Source organism: Magnolia sinica, chromosome 18 (genome assembly GCF_029962835.1).
Source record: "Magnolia sinica isolate HGM2019 chromosome 18, MsV1, whole genome shotgun sequence".
In the NCBI taxonomy this organism is placed as follows: domain Eukaryota; kingdom Viridiplantae; phylum Streptophyta; class Magnoliopsida; order Magnoliales; family Magnoliaceae; genus Magnolia; species Magnolia sinica.
Genome location: NC_080590.1, coordinates 43,378,551 through 43,400,579, shown reverse-complemented (window position 1 = coordinate 43,400,579; position 22,029 = coordinate 43,378,551). Strand labels below are relative to the sequence as shown.

Below are 22,029 nucleotides of genomic sequence, written 5' to 3'. Positions count from 1 at the left end.
AACAATGCATGAACATCACATGGTGCCATGCTTTCCAGGACTAACCATTTCGTAGAAAATCAATGATCTGTTGGTGGAGCCGGCCTGCTCGGATGGACTCATAAGATTTGATATCCTCAATCTTGTCACTAAGTCAATATGCTGTTGATTGTTCCTCATATAAGGAAGTCCAGCTGAGAGTTCTTCGGCTCCAAGTCTTCATATTCATGAAGGTGATTCCTTATAGGGGTGGAAAATCTGACTGTTTGTTTCTTTTTTGGCAACCAGGACATTAATAATGCTGGTCTCTTTACTTTCTTCGTCCTACGCCGAGTCATTAGATTTGGGCATTGGAAGATGTTTCATTGGGTGCAACATTGATACTAGCGTGTTCTCAACAAAGGAATATGTGTTAGCTAGAGACAATTGCAATATATGTAGGTCACACAACTAGTGTTCTAAATATCAATAACGTCGAGTCGTCAACCAATATATTGGCCTAAAGTATTGGTATTGCAGGCCAGTGATATGAAATACCAGAATTGTAAAATTCCCCCGAATCAATGAAAGTATCTAATGCTTCATGCGAATCTTGTAGTCACTGCTTGGAAGACTTTTGAGGATTACAAGACTGTCGGCACTTGATGCTCAAAAGTCCAATTGGCAGTGAGGATCTTCGAACTGGTGTGAGGTAGTGCCACCAGATGAAGGATGTATCTTATACGCGTGTACCCTATGGCAAGAGTGCCAAATATCTGTGAAAATATTGTGGTAAACATTGGATCCTTTCTCTTAAGTCAATTCACTAAAGGAAATGGAATAAAGCTCATATTTTATGCCATGCTCAGTTGTTCTTGGTAAAGTCCATATTTGCCTTTGAAATCCAATTTTGTCTTCCAAAGCATCAGGTTTTTGTTATATAATCAGACCGCCATAATCCGGACAGGTTCGCATAATATAGTGATCTTTTCAGTTGAGTTGACTGGATGCCTGTGTACAGGTTGTTGCTGAATTGTCTAAGATGTTTCCGAAGGATACTGAGGCTCCACCTGGAGGTGTAGATGACATGACAAAGCTCTCATATTTGCATGAACCTGGAGTCTTGCAAAACTTGGCCACTCGATATGAACTAAATGAGATCTATGTGAGATACTTGGCTTCATCTTCTTTCAAATCTGTGGCTCTTGACTTTCTAGTAAAGGGGGAAAGACAGTTCTAAACTAACATTTTGTGCCTATCTTCCAGACATATACTGGTAATATTTTGATTGCAATAAACCCATTTCAAAGATTGCCTCATCTATATGATACCCACATGATGGAACAATACAAAGGGGCAGCATTTGGGGAGCTAAGTCCTCATGTTTTCGCAGTTGCAGATGTTGCATACAGGTGATTTCCTGTCTTTTTCTCAGAAGTCACAATCTTCCAAGTATGGTTTGTATTGATATGTGCCTGTCCATATATAGGGCGATGATTAATGAAGGGAAGAGCAACTCCATTCTGGTCAGTGGAGAAAGTGGGGCTGGTAAAACTGAAACGACAAAGATGCTCATGAGATATCTTGCATATTTGGGTGGACGGTCTGGAATAGAAGGAAGGACAGTTGAACAACAAGTTCTAGAAGTAAGATAATTAATCTTGGTTGTCTTGAAAATTGTCAATTATCTTCTGCAAACCATATTATTTGCTTCTCACCTTTCTGTGCAAATGGAAAGGAATTGGCATTGTGACTAAATCATGCCTTCTGGTTGATGATTTAAATTACAGTCCAATCCAGTTCTAGAAGCATTTGGCAATGCCAAAACTGTTAGAAACAACAACTCAAGGTAAATATCTATTTCCTTGTGGCTTTTCTTTACATCTCTAATCAGTCTGAAGTTATCGTTCCATCATGTTTGCGGTCCAGTTTTAATGTTCAGAAAACTTATTGTGCTCTACCTTTTTATTCTCTTCATGGCATTACAATGAAGTCGTTTTGGTAAATTTGTGGAGATCCAATTTGACAAGAATGGAAGGATATCAGGAGCAGCTATTAGAACTTACTTACTTGAAAGATCGCGTGTCTGCCAAATTTCAGATCCTGAGAGAAACTACCATTGCTTTTACCTTCTTTGTTCAGCACCACCTGAGGTAGTTATTCTCTTCTTTCACCTTACTTCCTTATCTGTCTGAGATAAACAGCTGCCGTCTCATTAACTTTCTTTGCGTCATAAGACTATATGCCATTTTTTTATACTTAAAGAGCCATGATTTTGGAATTGTTGACTCAACCTTGCAGGATATTGAGAAGTACAAATTGGGGAACCCTAAATCATTCCATTACCTCAACCAATCTAATTGTTATGATCTAGATGGAGTAAATGATGCTCATGAATATCTTGCAACCAGGAGGGCTATGGATATAGTTGGAATCAGCGAGCAAGAACAGGTCAGCCTTCCCCTGTCAATCTGATGCTATGTTGGGTCCACCTCTGGGTAGAAATTATTTCTTAGATTTGGTTGCTCAATCAGATTTCTGATAGTTACTGTTCTCTTCAGGAGGCTATTTTCAGGGTTGTAGCTGCTATTCTTCATATTGGTAATATTGATTTTGCAAAGGGAAAGGAGATAGACTCATCTGTCGTTAAGGATGAAAAATCTAGATTCCATCTTAAAATGACGGCTGAACTTCTCATGTATATCCCTAGAACTATGTTCCCTTTTGTTCTATATAATGGAATGTAGCTTGCTATCTATCACGATTGTTTGTTAATATCAGTTTATCTGGACTAAATCTTGTGTGGTAGGTGTGACGCCCAGAATTTGGAAGATGCTCTGATTAAACGTGTGATGGTGACACCTGAAGAAGTCATTACGAGAACGCTAGATCCTGTTAATGCAATCGTTAGCCGGGATGGTTTAGCAAAAACAATTTACTCCCGCCTATTTGATTGGTAAAAGAGCTTGTATATGGTGGAGTTGTTTCTGGAATGTTATACATTTAGTTGGAAAGGGCTGTTTTCATGGTGTATTAATTTTGCTACCAAAGTAATTTGTTTTATTCTTTTTCTATCTTACAGGCTTGTGGATAAAATCAATGTTTCAATTGGGCAGGACCCGAACTCGAAATCATTAATTGGAGTTCTTGATATCTATGGTTTTGAAAGTTTTAAGTGTAATAGGTAAGCCATTAATTGACTGAAGCACCTGCAACTTTGTTGCTGCATAACATGATTGATCAATCTCAATTTCCTTGTTGATATTTCCTTATATTTCATGGTAAACAGTTTTGAGCAGTTCTGCATTAATTTCACAAATGAGAAGCTGCAACAGCATTTTAACCAGGTTAGCTTACTCCATGACAAGTTGTTGCCTCTATCTTGGAAACCTCTAATATCTTGATTTTTTCTTGGGTTGTGTACTGGCAGCATGTCTTCAAAATGGAACAGGAAGAGTACACAAAAGAGGAAATCAATTGGAGCTACATAGAGTTTGTTGATAACCAAGATGTGCTGGATCTGATTGAGAAGGTTTTTTGCCTGCTGCCTGATGCAATCCTTTATATTCATTCATGAAGAACTGGTGCTTATTTTGGTTGCCTTATGATCAATTCTGTTGAGAATGCACATAAATGATCATAAATATTGCAAAATAGTTAATTACTGTTAGTTTGAGAGTTGTATAAATGACTAAAGTCTGCTAAATAATTTGGAAATGTTTTAATATAAAAACTGATCAGAAACTTGCAACAAACATGCACCCATAAAACTCATTTGTAGATGCTTGTACACAAATCTATAGATTGGCAATGGGAGATTTTATTTCTTAACAGTAAAAGTATTTATGAATCACTTGATTAATGAGGCAGCTTTGGTCATAGCATCAAACTGCAGTTGGCGGGATTTTCTAGCCAACCATGCATGAACATGAATTGCGGGGTGATGCATAACATTGAACTGACATCAAGCAGGCTTCTGTTTCTCCTGCTTTTTCTTCCCCAAATGGAAATGGGATACATACAGGAAGGTCATGGAACTATTGCTTCCTGATGCTACTCAATTGTTGACCTTAAGAATGAGGCACTTCCAAACACATCCTTATTTCTTACAATTAACCAACTTGATGGTTTGATATTGCTGATGCCAAGGATTCTGATCTGATGGTTGACAGAACTACTGGAACAGAGCAAGTTTTATTGCCCTGATGTGATTTTCATTAAGTTCAACTGTTCAAGAGAACCACTTCAAAGTCTATTTAAAATATTTGTAGACTGACATCTCAAACATGGACTTTTCAATGTCATGGCGCCGTTGATCCCATCTGTAGCTAGCTAAGAGTGGTATGATGGGGTGTTGGCCTTCGAAAAAAAGAAGAAGAAGAAGAAGTCGTCAGTAACTTACAAGGGTGACTCTGAGCTCTGTGTTTTGCGGATATCTTCTCACTCTCAGAAGAAAACTGATGCTTCATGAGAGCTATTGATCCCAATATCCGTTCATAATAGAGTACAATCCCTGGTTAGATCATTCGTCTTGAGAAAACTGATGCTTCATGAGAGCTATTGATCCCAATATCCAGTCATAATAGATTACAATCCCTGGTTAGATCATTCATCTTGAGAAGTGGTTCTATTATCTCAGGCCAATAGTCCCTGGAAAAACTAGAGTGCATGAAAAGACTCTGTAAGTAGTCCTTGGCCTCTTTAGCAGTAGTGGACCTTGGGATATTCATAATAGAGTACAATCCCTGGTTAGATCATTCGTCTTGAGAAGTGGCTCTATTATCCGAGGACAATATTCCCTGGAAAAACTAGTGCATGAAAAGACTCTGTAAGTAATTCTTGACCTCTTTAGCAGTAGTGGACCTTGGGAGATTCATAAAAATTGAGGGTTCAACAGAGTTTGCCACCCAAGTCTATATTGTGGTGTCATTGAGCCTCCACTCATCAAATTTTTTTTTTTTTTGGCAAAATAGTCTGCACCAGCAACTGGTTTGCCCATGTAACCATCAACATATTGCCACAGACTACTTCCAAGCAAAAAATTATGCATCAAGATGGCCAATATATATGTTTGCTTTTTGTGTGTGTGTCCAATTTAACATAAACAACTTGCACCAGATCTGAAGCAATGTTCAATGCTTATCTAGGTTTAGATGGATAAACACCATAAACAAATCTGAATAGTTACCACAGATGATCCAAAGTATATACTGAACTTGTTCCAACACAAAAGCATGTCATGGTAAAAAAGCAGGACTCAAAAGTTCGACACAGTGCACAAGGAACTATTTCAGATCAAAAGGAAATCTTCCCGACCTTATTTTCACTTCAGATAAGATGATGTAAAGTGATTGTATATAAAGATTCCAGCAGGAAAATCATAAAATTGGCTTACCAGGTTCGATGGTAAACATAGGGTTGAGTTTCGTCATGAAAACTGCAAACTCCACCAAAATTGAGTAAAATCAGGCACAATAACTTTTTTCATATGGTTCTATATAACAAATCTGTGTGGTTGTTACGAGAAATCCCTGATGGGTTTCGACATATTGAAGCTGAAGCATGAAAACTGGTTTTTACAAATTACGGTCTTGTGTGCTTTGAAGCACCATAAAAAAAATGAAAAAAGTTTGTAAACAAATCATGGAGAAATCTGAAAAGTTAAGATGATTGACAACCATATGGTTTCACCTCGATCGGGACGATTCGTATATAGACATCAACAATATGGATGATGATCAGAAATCATGAAATAAAATTCTGGAGAACTAATTGTATCAGTCTCTGGTCTAAAAAATAACATTTGAAACCCATAGATGATGTTAACCTTAAATAGGAGATGGAACCTTTGGTTGTTTTCATGCCATGAAAGTCTCATATTACCGAGTTGTATTTTCACTAAGCTTCCAGTTCTATTGTGCATCTAAGAAACATAAAAATATAAAGAATAACTAATTTTCCCCTACAAATACAAGGACCAATAGATCCCTGCTTTGTACAGAACACATGCCGAGAGATACCCCTATTTTAACAAAATAACAAATAGAAGTCTTTAGTAGGAATGGACATTTAACAGGTGATGAGAGCTGGAAGTGGCTGCAATGCTAATGATGCTGAAGGAAACATGGTTTTGGACATGGGTATCGTATCAGCCGATATGGCTGTGTATCGTATTTGTATCGGGGATACGGGGTCGGGGTGGCCCACCCTAAAAAGTGGGCAATATCACCATGCACCGGTCTGTATCAGCCCATACGGCACATATTGGCACAAGTATAGGGCTGATACGGGGGATGGAGGCCAATACGGGACGATGTGCCCATAAAAGCCCAAATTTGGAATTCTTTTTCCAAAATTTCTCTCATTTTCCTATTGTTTTCTTATTTTTGTCTATGAAGAAAGCTTATAAAATCATTTTAGACTATATTTAGGGGATCAAAACAAAATTGAATGAGATTCAATTAATTGAAGTGGAATGGACCATTATGGGAAAAATCGGAAAGAAGGGTGAACCATCCACCTTTTTCATTCTTTTTGTTTTAATTCAATGCTTTTTTTAAAAAAAAGATGCTAATTTTATTCCAGGCTATAGGCCAAAAAGAGACAAAACAGAAAGAAAAGAAAAGAACAAAGCAAAGACAGAAAAAGAAAGAAAAGGAAAGAATTAAAAAAAAAAAAAAAAACAACCATTTAAGGCAACCCACTTCCTAATACAAAGGTTCACCTTGCTGATAACCCCAGATGGAGAACAAGACTTATTTTGAAAATAGCGTCCATTTCTTTCACCCCATAAGGACCAAAGAACAGCCAGAAGCGCGACTCTCCATCTGGATCTCCTCTTGACTTTTCCCCCACCCATGGGCACTAATTTACTAAATCATGCTTGATTTTGCGTTGAATTAGGACCCATTTGGTTGACTTCCAATGGGACAAGCCAATGGACTACATTCTTATAATAGAATGGTCTAATAGGCCATTATATGAATGTCCAAAATACAAAAAAAAAAAAGAAAAAAGAAAAAAGAAAAAGAAAAATTCTTGAATATCTTTTTTCCCCCCATTTTTTGATATTTTTTCTTGATTCTTTGGCTTAAAAAATTTCAACCAATATGGGTGATATGGTCTAATATGGGCAATACCGAGACACAACGCCCGTATCATTTTTCGGCTAGGCTGATACACCCCCTGATACCGATATTTGGGAAATTAGAATGAATAGAGCAGGGGTTCAATGAGCAGTCATAGAAATTTCAGGTTTGCTAGTTGTGTCGTAGACTTATACTAAAAACCAAACATCAAGGACCACATGAAAATTATTTTTCTTGTTCTCTTGACTTCGGATATAAATAACATTATGGATGGCATTGGTAGATCTAGTAAAATGTGTATTTTTTACTTTTATTTTTTATTTTTGAGCAGTCATAGAAATTTCATGTTTGCTAGTTGTGTTGTAGACTTATAGTAAATACCAAACATCAAGGACCACTTGAAAATTATTTTTCTTGTTCTCTTGACTTCGGATATAAATAATATTATGGATGGCATTGGTAGATCTAGTAAAATGTGTATTTTTTTACTTTGATTTTTTATTTTTGAAAATTATCCTTCTTCTTTTGTAATATTTTGCATGCATCTTTTCCGAAATGAAACAATGAAGTGGCTGAAACAGCATTTTCCGAGTTCCAGTTGGAAAAATAAAACACCAAATGGCACAAAACTGAACTATGATCAGGTTGGCATGTCTACTTGATGAAATCCTATGTTTTCTTTCTTCTTCAGCATTTGCCAAGTTCCACTTGGAAAAAATGAAACAACAAATGGTACGGAACTGAAGTATGACACTAATTGACATGCAAAACATCAATTCGATGGAATCCAAAGTCTTCTTCTGCTTCACTTGTATTTTAAATTTGACATGCATTTCTATCCAATCAGTTCTCTTCATCTTTTGTATATTAGTAGTCATATCATAATGCATCTTTCAATATCATTTCTAGCCGTATGCATATTTCAATTTTCTGAGGTTGACTTCTTCATCTTGAATTCCAATTTGCCGAGGTTGACTTTGTCTTGTTCTTCTTCTTCACTTGCATTTTAAATTTCATGTGTGCTTCTTCTTAAACAATTTTCTCTTAATCTTTTACACAATAGTCATGTATGTGCTTGTTGCCAAGATTGACATGCTATATACCTCATATCATATGTGAATTAAACTCATATTGCTGCATGTTTTCTTTCTTCTTCCATAAATGTGAAATGTGAAGCTGTTTTTGGTTGGCTTTAGACGAGCGATGGCTTGATTTTCCTTGCATGTGTGTGATTCATGTTGAATATACATTTTTTGTCAGTGTTTTGCTGATCCACTTATAAAATGACCTGTCTTTTTTCTTTCTTTCTTTCTTTCTTTCTTTTTTTTTTTTCGCAGAAACCTGGAGGGATTATTGCACTTTTAGATGAAGCCTGGTATGTTGCTAGCGTAGCATTTCAGCTGGTCTCATCCTCGGTTAAGCTACTGCTAGGATGACATTGGTTATGGGTTCTAAAAGGATTTTATTTTATTTTATTTTATTTTTTTTCATTTTCTTTTTTCATTTTCATAAACGAACAGGAAAACATTTTCATGTTTGTCTCCATGTGTCATGCAGCATGTTTCCTAAATCCACACATGAAACCTTTGCTCAGAAGTTGTACCAGACATTCAAAAGTAACAAGCGGTTTATCAAACCAAAGCTTTCCCGTACTGATTTTACTATTTCTCATTATGCAGGGGAGGTAAAAATAAAAAATTTCTTTGCATATTTGTTGTCTCCATTCTGTGCCAAGACTTTTTTTTTTTCCTGCAACTTGTATAATCTCTCTATATTTCTATAGGTCGCATATCAAGCTGATCAATTTCTGGACAAAAACAAAGATTACGTGGTGGCTGAACATCAAGATTTACTAAATGCTTCAAAGTGCTCCTTCGTGGCAAGTCTATTTCCTCCACTTCCGGAGCTGTCATCAAAATCATCCAAATTTTCTTCCATTGGATCACGCTTTAAGGTGATTAGGTCCATTCCACTTTAGATGAAATAACTGCTCTGAATCTATTTTAGTAGTTTGGAGTTCAATTTTTGTTTTGACCAGTTCCTTGTGTGTTTTTCCTCTAAAATTTGTGTATGGTTTTCTTTATATTAGAGCTTCATGGATTTTTATTTTCTGGTTCTTGAACTATCTTGTATGCAGTAGGGTAATATTCTTCATTCATATTTAATACCTCTCATAAAAAAAGAAGCAAAGAAATTCATGGACATTTCTCTTCTTTCTTGGGATCTATCCATTTTCACATGGTGCTATAGGCTCTCCAGGATGACCCACTGTGGACTGGAATAGTACCCGTCAAATCTGTCAGTGTATCTCTTTTCATGGACTTACAATCTCTTGTTCTTTCGCCAAAAGCAATCATCCTTCACCTATGGCTGCGCGAGTAAAGTTTTTCTAGCTTCACTATAAATTTTCCATTGTTCATCTTTCCCGAAGATCACAACTGCTAACAGACCTCCTCGGCTTGCGTTTGAATGTTCTGATTCTATTATAGCTGTTAGGAGTTAAATTTCATTTTGACCGAGTTTCTGGGGCATAGTTTTGCCTCTAAAATTTGTGTATTGTTGTATTTATATTGAGTACATGAAGTTTGAAACAAAATCCCACGCTGTTATAAATACAAGAGAACCTCCTGCAATAAATATTCTCTGGTATTATCTTATCTTGAAGTTTCAATGCTCCCACTGAAGTGGGTCAGAACTTCTCTAAGTAGCTCTAAACATGTCAAAAACGTTATACCTCGATTTCCAAATATAAATAAAAATCTGATAATAATCTGCATAGAGGAAACAAAATACCTAACCTAGAACAGAGACAGTAGCAACTGGTTCCCAGGTGTTGGTATGAATCAACTCAAAGGGCACAGTGGCCCATTTATCTTTTCTGGGAGGAATTGCTCTAGGATGGTTTTTGAATACTTGAAGTCTAATCACTAAAGAAAAAGAACTAGAAACGGATGAGACACGTAAATTTAAAAACTAGACAGAGGTTGATAATGCCATTGGTACACAGAGTTGTTACCCTTAAAAAAAAATGATTCGCAGAGTTGTATGGATTCTAAAGAACGCAACAAAAATAATAATGTTTTCGTTTGCGAAATGAAGTACTTCATGCTCATGACCTCTGTCATTCATCTTCTTTGTTTGGATATCTTGAAAAACATTTTCAAAACGGAATCTTTGAAAAATAAAAGAAAAGAAACACTGTAAGAATGAATGAAGGTAACAGAACAATTCAAGGATTTGGTGATGCCATTGACTGAAATAAGTGTTTAAGGAAAATTTTGAATTATATAAAGAGAAGATAAGAGGAGAATAGAGGCTTGAATGGAACCTCGAACAACAACTTGTAAGTCGGTTCCCTCTAAGTGAAGGAAATATTATAACCAGATATTGGAAAGAGTTCAACTTAGGGCCTGTTTGGATTGTTAATGACATCAAGAAACTTTCATTGGTGAATCTTGCATATATCTTCTTGGCTGGAAATAAGAAAACTCAACTGCTAGAATTGCTGGTTTTTTGTCTGGTGTGTTGTCCTTTTGTTTGTTTGTTTGTTTCTTGCAGAGGTTAATTGCCCTCTAACATGTTTATTACATTTTAAGACACTTCTAGTTGTGGAAGAAATTTTACATGTGCTTTTGGCAACATGAAAGCTACAATTTGTACTGTGCCCAGGGCAACAAGCAACAGAAACAGTGTATAAAAGATCCTAAACACATTAGTGCTAGTTAGGGGAGCATATATAAGTCTATTATGCATTTGCTGTGATATAGAAGTGCCATCATGTTGTTGTATTTGTTGTCTTTTACTAGTGGTGTAATTGTATTGATCTAAGAGGTCTCACTGTCTATGGCTCTTTGGTTTTCTAGTGCTTGATTTGTCCCAGTGATTAATGTAACCTTCTTCCATTTTGAACTTAATGAGGCTTCCTACTGTTCATAGAGCTCTGCAAATTTTCTTACTACTCTACATGTACACACAACCCTGCTAGTGCTCTCGTTCTATTTCATGCGTAAATGCTTAAATTACATGCAGTCCCTTGTGCTAACATTTCTCTCTTTTGGAAATGATAAAATCGCAGCTGCAACTACAGTCTCTGATGGAGACCTTAAATTCAACAGAGCCTCATTACATCAGATGTGTCAAGCCAAACAATGTCCTCAAGCCTGCTATTTTTGAGAATGCCAACATTATCCAACAACTACGTTGTGGTGTAAGTACACAATGGAAAACATCATTATTGCCTTTGTCATTTCTTCATTAACTTTCACTTGGAGCTGTTCAAATTCAGTTGTTATTTACATATAATATTTTGTACCAAACTTTCATACTCTCAGGGTGTTCTCGAGGCAATTAGGATCAGCTGTGCTGGATATCCTACCAGACGAACATTCTATGAATTTCTTCACCGTTTTGGTCTACTTGCTCCAGAAGTTTTGGAAGGAAAGTAAGTCATTGTTTATGTTTTTATGCTCAGCAATGAAGTCAGTTGTATGGTTTCAAGTTTGTTAGTCAGTATCTATCATGGTTGTTAGAAGATTGATTTGAAGTAGAAATTGATGCTGCTTCATGTGAATTTTATATTCCTGTACAGCTATGATGATAAGATTGCATGCCAAAAGATTCTTGACAAAAAAGGGTTGAAAGGCTATCAGGTAATTCCAACATTTTCTCAAAATTCATAGTGCTGCTGCTGGTGCAACTCAATGCCTTTCATTACATTTTTAAGTGGTTTCTGATGGCATCTGCTGGTAGTCTTGTATCCGTATGTTTATCATCATCATTATCATCTGCTGCTGATGCAACTCAATGCCTTTCATTACATTTTTCAGTGGTTTCTGATGGCATCTGCTAGAAGTAATCTTGTATCCGTATGTTTATCATCATCATTATCATCAAGCCTTATCCTAACTAATTAGGGTTGACTAAGCAAATCCTGTTCCCCAATTGAACTCTATGAAGGAGCATAACTTCAGTTAAACAATTGGTAATCAATTCTTTTCTTACTACGTCCAAATATGTCCATTTAGGTCTTCCTCCTGCTCATTCATAGCCTTCAACTTCAACCAACTCACACCTAGCCTGTGCAATTCTTGGTCTCTGATACACATAACCAAACCATCGAAGTCTACTTTCCCTCATCTCATAAGTTCCTTCGAACGCGTTCATTTATAATTAGCTCCTTCTTCATTTGCCACTCATCCATCTCCATATCCTCAATTTCAGTTACACTTGTTATCCATTTGTGCATAATTTGTCAAAATTTTCAATGCTTTCTGTCAAGCGTAATGTGTTTATCTTCAATATCTTGCTTCAATTTTGTAGAAGAAAAAAATGCTTGTAATTTCTCTTGCAACTGGGAAATATGTAATTAATCTTTTTTTTTTCTTTTTCTTTTTCTTTTTGTAATTGGCTGGTCTTGACAGATAGGCAAGACAAAGGTCTTCTTGAGAGCTGGCCAGATGGCTGAGTTGGATGCACGCAGAGCAGAAGTTTTGGGTCATGCGGCCAGAGCTATTCAAAGACAAATCCGTACTCATATTGCTCGCAAGGAGTTCATCATGTTACGCAAGGCTGCCATTTATTTGCAATCCCGTTGGAGAGGTACTTCATTACAGTTAAAAGAATATCGCGTTTGGATTCTTGTAGACATGGACATTCTGAAAATTATATGGTGAATCTTTCGGTTGTTAAGTGGTTTGATCCAGGGGATGACAAAATTGAATTCAAATCAGATACTAGGCTTTGGATTTTCAAGTTTGACTTAACTCGTAAAAAACTCCACTTAGCTAGTCAAATGTGAGTTGATAGAAACACCAAAACAAAGAAAGAGAACAAATGAAAAAATAGCCACAAAAAAGCTGCATGAAAGAAGTGTAAGAAATCGAAGGAGAGAAAAGTGATTGAGAAAACACAAGGTACTCTAATTTGGGCTAGGGTTATGGAAAACAAAGAAGGAAAAGGAGAGAGCAATGAGAAAGGGGTTTTATATTTCTGGGGTGGTTCGTGACTGGCGAGGGAGCAGTGTTTAGATTTACAAAGCTCTAACTCAACTGTGAGAAGAAAAAACTCTGTTTCCACCATCCATGAACTCAAGTGTATGAAATGGTCGGAGAAACTTAAGTGAGAATAGCCTTCCAATTTCCTTCTCACAAAGTAGGTGGTTTACCATGCCTAGTTTTCCATCTTGAGGACATCTGCTGCCAATCTGTTCAATTTGAATCCTGACTATTTATGCATTGGATCCAATTAATTATTTTCAAACTACTTGAAGCTTGCACCTGATTTTCTGCAACATATACTGAATATTTACTTACAGATTACCCTTCTTTGTCATGTTGATTTTAGGGAAACTGGCTTGCAAGTTGTATGAGAACATGAGACGGGAAGCAGCTGCAGTGAAGATCGAGAAGAATTTACGTCGACACATTGCTAGAAAATCCTACTCAGCACTTCGCCTGTCTGCAATTGCACTGCAGACAGGATTTAGGACAATGACTGCTCGCAACGAATTCAGATTTAGAAAGCAAACTAAAGCTGCAATAAGTATCCAGGTAGCCTTTCCACTCCATACTATTCAAACCTGTTTTTGTTCTGATATGCTCAAAAGTGAACAACTATAATGTAGAAGCTAAACTTTAAATGTGAGCCATTGATTCATTTTATTGATGGCATGCAGGCTCATTGGCGTTGTCACAGAGATCATTCATACTATAAGAATCTGCAGAAAGCTGCAATTGTTTCTCAATGTGCTTGGAGACAAAGAATTGCAAGGAGAGAGCTCCGAATACTCAAAATGGTAAGCTCTGGTCTTTAATGTGGTAGTACTCTTGGTTCATATGTTTGTTACACCACACATGTTTGTTACACCAAGTGGTTGTACATAACGGATATGGAAAATTTATACCTATTCATGTAAAAATATTCAGGCTGCAAGAGAAACAGGGGCTCTCAAAGAAGCAAAAGACAAGCTTGAAAAGCGTGTGGAGGAACTTACATGGCGCTTGCAGTTGGAGAAACGGTTAAGGGTAATGATTTTTCTTTCATTGGAAAACTAGTGAATTCATCTTTCCTCATTCCGTTACTCAGTTTACCTTGGCTTTGAAATGCAGACTGATTTGGAGGAGGCAAAAGTGCAAGAAACTGCCAAGTTGCAGGATGCATTGCATGCAATGCAACTACAAGTAGAAGAGGCGAACTCCATGCTTATCAAGGAACGGGAGGCAGCTCGGAAAGCTATTGAAGAAGCACCTCCTGTAATCAAGGAAACCCCAGTTTTGATTCAAGACACAGAGAAAATCGATTCATTGACTGCTGAGGTTGAAAACTTGAAGGTAGACTCACTAGACTACAGTTAACAGTAGTGTGCACTAGTATCATATCTCTGGACATCCCCTTTATTTTGTTAATGGTATTCAAAGTGTTTATTCAGCCACCTACTCCTCACTGCAAAAATTGCATATATTTCTACATTTCTAGTATCTTCTAGGAATGTATTTTATTTTCATTTTGTTACTGCTTTTTACTCAAAAGGTATGTGACACCCAGATCCATAGCTCAACTGGCAGACTGAGTGGAGATACCTCGTTTCAACACTTGAGGTCTTGGTATCGATCCCTAGTGGGGGTGGCTAACATGGAGTGTGTGTACTGACATGGGTGTGTACTAACAAGCTAACCCAAAAAAAAAAAAAAAAAAAACCTCAAAAGGTATGTGACATATTATATATACCTAATTCACAACCCAAGGAAATGAATGAAAATGAAAGATCGACTCAAATGTGTTAAATCAGCTGATTTATTTCACGTCTTGAGGCCAGATCTTGTGCCCAATTAGTTGCGGTCTTCTGCCTCGAAACACTTGACAAGTGGAAGTTGAGCCTCCTCCAAATCTTCCCTAAAAGCTTCTGCATGAGGAAAAAGGATTAGGAAGTGGGTGGATGACAGTGCAATAAAAAAATATTCTTCAGTAAACAAAATCAGACTTGAAATAAAGAAGGGACTACATTATCAGAAGTGAAAATCTAGGGTTGGGAATGGGGCGAGACTAGAGTCCAACCCATTTCATCCTCTTAAAACCTGTAAAATAAAATAAAAAAAGAAATCACTGATTGCATACGAAAACCCTGTAAAAAGCAAGTGGGACTTAAAAACTCATATTTTCAGGTTCTGCTTCAATTTTTTGTACAAAAAGAAAAAGAAAGTCTTTTCTGAATACTTGATTTTCTTCAAGTTTTAGAATTACCTAGTTATTAAGAGTCAACAAAGATCTCAATTGACAAATTCATCAATTGTTATCAAGTATTCTAACATTTTCAGCCAGGAATGCTGGTTGTGGGAGCTCATCTGATGGAGTTGGTGAGGGTTACTATTTTTGTGAGTAATGTATTAAGGGAAGTTCTCATAGCTATGAATTATCTGCTGATATTTGCTAGAAACTTCATGCATAAGTTAAAATTTGGGAAACACATTGGCCACCTTTTCAGGCAATAGTCATCAACAGTAATCTTCAGTTTCTTCACATCAGTCTGATGTGTATGCATGGAATTCTATTTTTGTATGGATTCGAGCTTGACATCAAGATGCTAGATGTGAAACTAATGTGTATGGAAGAATCAGAAGTTGCAATTGATGTACACCTCTATAGAATGTTTATTTATGAACTGACATGTTTCATCATTCTAAATACTGGAATCAATAACTTGCATCAACCATGTGCTAATTGGTGAACTTCTATAATTTTTACAGGCTTTGCTTCTGATAGAAAGGCAGAAAACACATGAGGCCAAGCAAGCTTCTGCTGAAGCTGAAAGTAAAAATGGGGAACTGGTCAAAAAGCTTGAAGATGCGGACCGGAAAGTGGAACAGCTTCAAGATTCTGCACAAAGGTTCTTGACAGAATTTAAGAAATCAATCTGTTTTGGATTTGTTATATTTCACCAATAATCTGCTGTCTGATTTGTCTACTAGTGTTTTTTTCATTGCAGTTTCCTGTTCATTCTTTTTAATCCTTAGGAGCCAATTTTGTGACTTCTACTTGCTAGAGCTCTCTTTTGCTGCCTATGGCCGAACATGAATGCTCTGTGTTATGAAGTTAAATTACTTGTGAAGTATTGTTCCTTCCAGGAATAGTGGGTCTGTGTGCTCACTCTCTTTGTATGATCCAGTCTCTAGGATTCTGACACACACAAGAAAACCCAACCTCCCCCTGCAAACCCTTCGTTGTCACTCTCTTTCTCAGCATCATCAGAAGCTATTTTCATCTTGCTATTTACAAAAATTGACCAAGTAATAATAGAGTTACATTTTGCAAAAAAAATAAAATTATTTCAGACTTGAAGAGAAACTTTCCAACCTTGAATCGGAGAATCAAGTTCTTCGTCAGCAGGCACTTGCCATTTCCCCAACTGGTAAAGCCTTATCAGCACGGCAGAAAACAACCATACTTCAGGTATATATGTTTAATGAGTTGTTCTGCATCTCTTGAATATCCCACATTTATGTCCATAGAAATGCGTACTTAGCGGTTTTTCTCTGAGTTGCAGAGGACTCCTGACAATGGCAATGTTCAAAATGGTGAAACAAGGATGGCATCGGTAAGTGGATACCTTTGAGATATGTAGTGCAGCAGTTTGCTAGTTCCATGTGCATGTATAGCTAGCCCCTCCACAAACCGCCACATGTGCCAAGCTGGCATGTACGGTGAGCATCCAAGACATCCATCTGGTGCACCCACCGTGTAGATTTCCCGTGTCAGAACCTGACTTAATCATTTGTCATGTGCGCTAAGTTAAAAAGACAATGGACAGCTAATAGAACTTGTTTTAGCTGTTCATTTGTTTTCTACACTGGCCCATGTGATGAGTAGATTGACCTGGTTTTTGGGCAAGGGCATCTGCAAGGTTGATCCCACCTGACTGGATGGCTTCGATGTTAACCATGCATGAGCAAACCTGGATTATACAGGCATGTATTATTAGCAAAAATCTAAGGTACGTTTAGCATCTATATTCAAGAGGTGCGTTAATAGCGTTCGTTTCCTACCATTTAAAAAATGTCTCAGGACTTGCGTCTTGCTGTATCTAATCCGAAGGAGCTTGAAACTGAGGAGAAGCCACAAAAGTCACTTAATGAGAAGCAGCAGGTAAGCCCTCGAAAATTGTCTACTCTGCCAATAAGAAATTTGTCACTAAAAACACTCTGTATATTCTGTATTTCACATCAAACTTACAATCAGCAAATTTTTTATGGTTCATTTTCATTTCTGATGTACTGCTTGCCATCTGTTTTTCTGGTACAGGAGAACCAGGACTTGCTGATTAAATGCATATCACAGGACCTGGGATTCTCGGGTGGACGACCCATCGCAGCTTGTGTAATATACAAGTGCCTTCTTCATTGGAGGTCTTTTGAAGTTGAAAGAACCAGTGTTTTTGACCGCATTATTCAGACTATAGGCTCAGCCATAGAGGTATCACTGAATCCCATGTTTCTGTTTAATTCCATAATCTATATTTTCGTTAGTGAAGTGGGGCCATGAAAATTTAACCCTGAATACCTTACACTTGGTACAGCTCAAACACAGGACTTCACTATGCAATCACACAAGTATTCCCACATGCCAATGAGCAATTTATCAGATGCCCTACTATGTTTGTATCAGATGCTGTTTCTGTATTTTACTGATATTTGCTATTTGTGTTGCTGAAGGCCCAGGATAACAATGATTTATTATCGTATTGGTTATCAAATTCATCCACTTTATTATTGCTCCTTCAACGCACACTGAAAGCAAGTGGAGCTGCTAGCATGACCCCACAGAGGCGGAGAACATCATCGGCTTCCTTGTTTGGGCGGATGTCTCAAGTAACAAGCAAACATTTGTTTTCTTACTGAAATTGTTTCCATGTAGGATGCTTCTAGACTGCTTGTGTCATTTATTCACTCTCCGACCTTCTCTTAGGGCCTTCGTTCATCTCCTCAAAGTGCTGGACTCTCATTTCTAAATGGTCGGTTGGTTGGTGGGCTGGATGACTTGAGGCAAGTTGAAGCCAAATATCCTGCATTGCTGTTTAAACAGCAACTTACAGCTTTTCTTGAAAAGATATATGGTATGATAAGAGACAATTTGAAGAAAGAGATCTCTCCATTGCTTGGACTATGCATCCAGGTAATTGCTCATCCATAATTCCTGCATGTAATCATTTTCATTATTTATGATTGAACCAATGCTAAGCTTCTTATGTCACGAGTTCTCAGTGCTTGATTTGTTTTCCCAGTGTTCTTTCATCATGTGTTAATGCTTGACGGCCTATGTTTTTTGAAGGAATATCTATATACATATTTACTTGATTATTCATGGGTTACTTCTATGACATTTAAGTATCCTCTTTCATTTTTATGCAGGCTCCTAGGGCATCTCGAGCAAGTTTAGTAAAAGGATCACGGTCGCAAGCAAATGCTGTCGCTCAACAAGCTTTAATTGCTCACTGGCAAAGCATTGTGAAACGTCTAAATACTTACCTGAAGACTTTGAGAGCCAACTTTGTGAGTCTTACATTACTGAGAACATCAGCAAGTCTACTAACTTCTTAAAATATCATCTTCTGACACCCGCTTTACAGGCTCCCCCCTTCTTAGTCCGCAAGGTGTTCACACAGATATTTTCATTTATCAACGTGCAGTTATTTAACAGGTACATAAAATGTCCAATTGTAGACACTTTTCAAGATTTTATCACTCGGCTATTTGAAAAGAAAAAGAATCAATCATTGGACTGAACCTCCATGGGGTTGGTTACTTTTATAGTGAAGGGTGCTCAGTTTCTTATCTGGGCCCTTCTGACATTGTTGGAGGTTCTTAGAGGCAACAGGGGAGTCATTAGTTAGGTCTTCTTGGGGCCATTGGGCAATGCATACTTCAACAAAGCAGAAATCTGCACCTTTGAGTGAGGGATCAAGAATTTAAAATTCTATCCCAGTCCAGTCATTGTAGAAGAGATCTGGAAAATGCTTTAAAATGGGCATCATCTGAGCTGGTGTCTGGAATCATGATGGTTGTCTGTCCTTGTCAAAAACTAGGGAGTTAGTGGCTAATGTGGATGTTTCTTTTGATCACATTTTTTTGGGAAGCTAATGTAATTGCCAGTACTCACTAAAGGAGAGGTGTTAAGATCTTTGTTCTACGGGATCATTCTCTTCACTCCCTTGATGGACAGATAACCATCTTCTGCTTGTGCATCTACCTCTTTATTCTTCAATTAAATATTCAATTGTTCACAAAAGAAGAAGAAGAAACTCATGATCTTATCTTATATTTTAGTATAATTAACAAAATGGTTTTCTATTTCACATCCATTTCTTTTTTGTAGCCTTCTTTTGCGGCGTGAGTGTTGTTCATTCAGCAATGGAGAGTATGTGAAAGCAGGATTGGCAGAGTTAGAACACTGGTGTGATGAAGCAACTGAAGAGGTGATGTCAGTTCTCTGTAGGTTTCATCCTCTGGTCTTTTGGGATGCTTTCTCTAACAATTCGTTTACATAATGCAGTATGCTGGCTCAGCTTGGGATGAACTCAAGCACATCAGGCAGGCAGTTGGATTCCTGGTATGATCAATCCATTTGTCTGGCTATACAAATTCATAGCCATCCTGTCCTTTTCTTTTTGTATGTACTTATACTTACATTGTATTCTGACATATCAGGTCATACATCAAAAGCCGAAAAAGACCTTGAATGAAATAACGAGAGACCTCTGCCCTGTGGGTGAATCTTCCTTTTATATCCTCTACTCAGCCAGAATTTTCTTTCATTCACTTCTGTTTCTTCCAGATAGGATTCTTCTTAGTAATTGCTTTTGTTTTCAGGTTCTCAGCATACAACAATTATACAGGATCAGTACGATGTACTGGGATGACAAATATGGCACACACAGTGTCTCTTCAGAAGTAAGTTTATTGGTAGTTAATTGGTACTGATCTCCATGTAGATTCACTTTCGGTTACGTGTCTTCAATTTGTTCTGATATTAAACTGTCTTTCACTCTTTTTTGCCTCCAATTTCCTGAGGTTTTTGAAGTCAGTGATTGCATACCTTGCATCAGAAAGTTGGCAATCCTTGGTGTTTTTACTACCATCAGATAAATCACTGGACATCTGTATCTGTGGTTAGGTTATTTCGAATATGAGGGTTCTGATGACAGAGGACTCAAACAATGCGGTCAGCAGTTCTTTCTTATTGGACGATGATTCCAGGTAATGCTTTTGATATTCCCACAAGCTTTAGGCTTCATTTGGAAAAGGCTCTCAGATGGGCATTCTGCCTGCTATTCACTCTGCCCTTGTTTGTTTGGAAAGCCCACTTCTTGGAAAATGATAAGTGCTTTCAACACTGAGCAGAGATTCACTAGAATACATCCATCCCTACATACTGGAATAGGATATGGCGGGACTATAACCATTGGATCTGGGATTGTCTGTTGATTCAGACCATTTACAAGATATGCCTTGCAGTCAATTGAGGATACCTAATAACTTAGCCCTCCAATCATGGCGAAAATCCACTGTGGTGTGAGTGCCTGTGTGTGTGGGTATGCAAAAAAAAAAACCCTCCAATTGGAGTACTCTAGCACCTAGATTGGTTAACATATTTCAGTTGAATATGGGCCATCTCCTTAATTGTTGCTGTGTGGGCCATTGATTTGAAAGTCTAGGATGTTACAATCTTGAGATTTTTGAGACAGCCGCCTTCATCATTGTTTTTCGTCAGATCAACAATGTGGATCACTGAATATCATCCCTGATCCAATGCCTTTAGTCCCGACACATCGTATTGCAATCTGCCATTATGTATCTAGCATACCTCTTGGGCACAATGGATCATCAAACTGGCTTGGGCAAGTGAAGTTTCTTAGTACAAGAACCACAACCTTAATGATAACCATTTGGGAGACCAGTCATTCCTCTCAATAGAATTTAGTATTTCCAACCACAACCTTAATGATAATTTTAGATTCTCAATTCTACTCCCACCTCTTTTAAATCGATAAACACTTGGTTGTCCGCTGCAGCATACCATTTTCTGTGGATGACATCCCCAAGTCGATGCAACAAATAGACATATCCGACGTCGATCCTCCACCTCTGATACGTGAAAATTCTGGGTTTGTGTTCCTGTCACAACGTGCTGAATGATTGTCCTGGATGCACGATATAGTCCCAAACTTCTTTCTGGCCAATGCCTAGACCATTTTCTGCCCTTCCTTCATTCGATCTCTTCACTGCAACATGTGCGTGTAAATCCCATCCTTCTTCCATGCAATTGATTCATGTATATTATATTATTAGCTCCCAACCGAAGTAGCCAGTCTAAAGCTACCTAGATGGTTTGCTTTCATTTTCTTTGCTTGCTGTTTGGGTTGATTTTTTTATTTATTTCCATGCGCGTTTGCATGTGTGGGATGTGTTACAATGTCATGTCCCTAAGCTCGTAACTCTGTGCTACTTGTTTTAAGAGATGCACCGGGGTATAGTTATCACTCAGTCGCTTGGGTGTTGTCGACGCAGTCTGTCTTAGCACTTGTAAGTAATGTAATTCATGACAGCCACTGCATATTAAAAAGGGCCATTAGTGTTGTATCTAGAAGCTATTTATTTGTAATGTATTATTCATTTTGTTGGGATTTTTGTCCCAATCTCTGTAATGCTGTTATACAGATTATAGTTGTGATTGGAATTTTATTTGCCTCGAAAATTAAAATTTGAAGAACAGATGATCTATACTTCGGAAGCATTTCGGGATGTAGGTGTCCAATGATTATGGCATCTTTTCAACCTTTTAACATGACACATGCATATCTGGTGTTTTTTTCAGCAAAAGTTCTACCATTGAGATTCAGTAGCTGAAACTCCAGTGTGATTTTTTGTACTAGCAGTGAACTTGCATAATGATGCTGGATGCACAACAAAATTCCAGTTGTAAATATTGAGAAGAA

The 22,029-nt window shown here is 37.5% G+C and overlaps 1 protein-coding gene across 3 annotated transcripts in view; it reads left to right on the top strand.

The window, feature by feature from the left end:
• The window catches only part of LOC131232786 (myosin-17-like), a 46,440-nt gene extending 24,613 nt beyond the window's left edge, over positions 1 to 21,827 (top strand). The window contains exons 3-39 of one of the 3 annotated variants that reach the window (XM_058229268.1): positions 980 to 1,123; positions 1,225 to 1,370; positions 1,448 to 1,604; positions 1,749 to 1,807; positions 1,952 to 2,111; positions 2,260 to 2,409; positions 2,520 to 2,656; positions 2,768 to 2,914; positions 3,041 to 3,142; positions 3,248 to 3,305; positions 3,389 to 3,490; positions 8,384 to 8,421; positions 8,604 to 8,730; positions 8,830 to 9,000; positions 11,122 to 11,253; positions 11,378 to 11,487; positions 11,635 to 11,695; positions 12,467 to 12,644; positions 13,389 to 13,594; positions 13,720 to 13,839; positions 13,970 to 14,068; positions 14,153 to 14,374; positions 15,788 to 15,927; positions 16,373 to 16,490; positions 16,585 to 16,635; positions 17,103 to 17,183; positions 17,340 to 17,510; positions 17,750 to 17,905; positions 18,003 to 18,209; positions 18,446 to 18,586; positions 18,664 to 18,734; positions 19,410 to 19,509; positions 19,587 to 19,643; positions 19,742 to 19,798; positions 19,904 to 19,984; positions 20,208 to 20,290; positions 21,106 to 21,827. In XM_058229268.1, the coding sequence (XP_058085251.1) occupies positions 980 to 1,123; positions 1,225 to 1,370; positions 1,448 to 1,604; positions 1,749 to 1,807; positions 1,952 to 2,111; positions 2,260 to 2,409; positions 2,520 to 2,656; positions 2,768 to 2,914; positions 3,041 to 3,142; positions 3,248 to 3,305; positions 3,389 to 3,490; positions 8,384 to 8,421; positions 8,604 to 8,730; positions 8,830 to 9,000; positions 11,122 to 11,253; positions 11,378 to 11,487; positions 11,635 to 11,695; positions 12,467 to 12,644; positions 13,389 to 13,594; positions 13,720 to 13,839; positions 13,970 to 14,068; positions 14,153 to 14,374; positions 15,788 to 15,927; positions 16,373 to 16,490; positions 16,585 to 16,635; positions 17,103 to 17,183; positions 17,340 to 17,510; positions 17,750 to 17,905; positions 18,003 to 18,209; positions 18,446 to 18,586; positions 18,664 to 18,734; positions 19,410 to 19,509; positions 19,587 to 19,643; positions 19,742 to 19,798; positions 19,904 to 19,984; positions 20,208 to 20,290; positions 21,106 to 21,229 (4,464 nt within the window). In that variant the 3' untranslated portion in view covers positions 21,230 to 21,827. The remainder of the gene's footprint in view (positions 1 to 979; positions 1,124 to 1,224; positions 1,371 to 1,447; positions 1,605 to 1,748; positions 1,808 to 1,951; positions 2,112 to 2,259; positions 2,410 to 2,519; positions 2,657 to 2,767; positions 2,915 to 3,040; positions 3,143 to 3,247; positions 3,306 to 3,388; positions 3,491 to 8,383; positions 8,422 to 8,603; positions 8,731 to 8,829; positions 9,001 to 11,121; positions 11,254 to 11,377; positions 11,488 to 11,634; positions 11,696 to 12,466; positions 12,645 to 13,388; positions 13,595 to 13,719; positions 13,840 to 13,969; positions 14,069 to 14,152; positions 14,375 to 15,787; positions 15,928 to 16,372; positions 16,491 to 16,584; positions 16,636 to 17,102; positions 17,184 to 17,339; positions 17,511 to 17,749; positions 17,906 to 18,002; positions 18,210 to 18,445; positions 18,587 to 18,663; positions 18,735 to 19,409; positions 19,510 to 19,586; positions 19,644 to 19,741; positions 19,799 to 19,903; positions 19,985 to 20,207; positions 20,291 to 21,105) is intronic. The other 2 variants (XM_058229270.1, XM_058229269.1) reach the window with 2 other exon arrangements.
• The last annotated feature ends 202 nt before the right edge of the window (positions 21,828 to 22,029 follow it).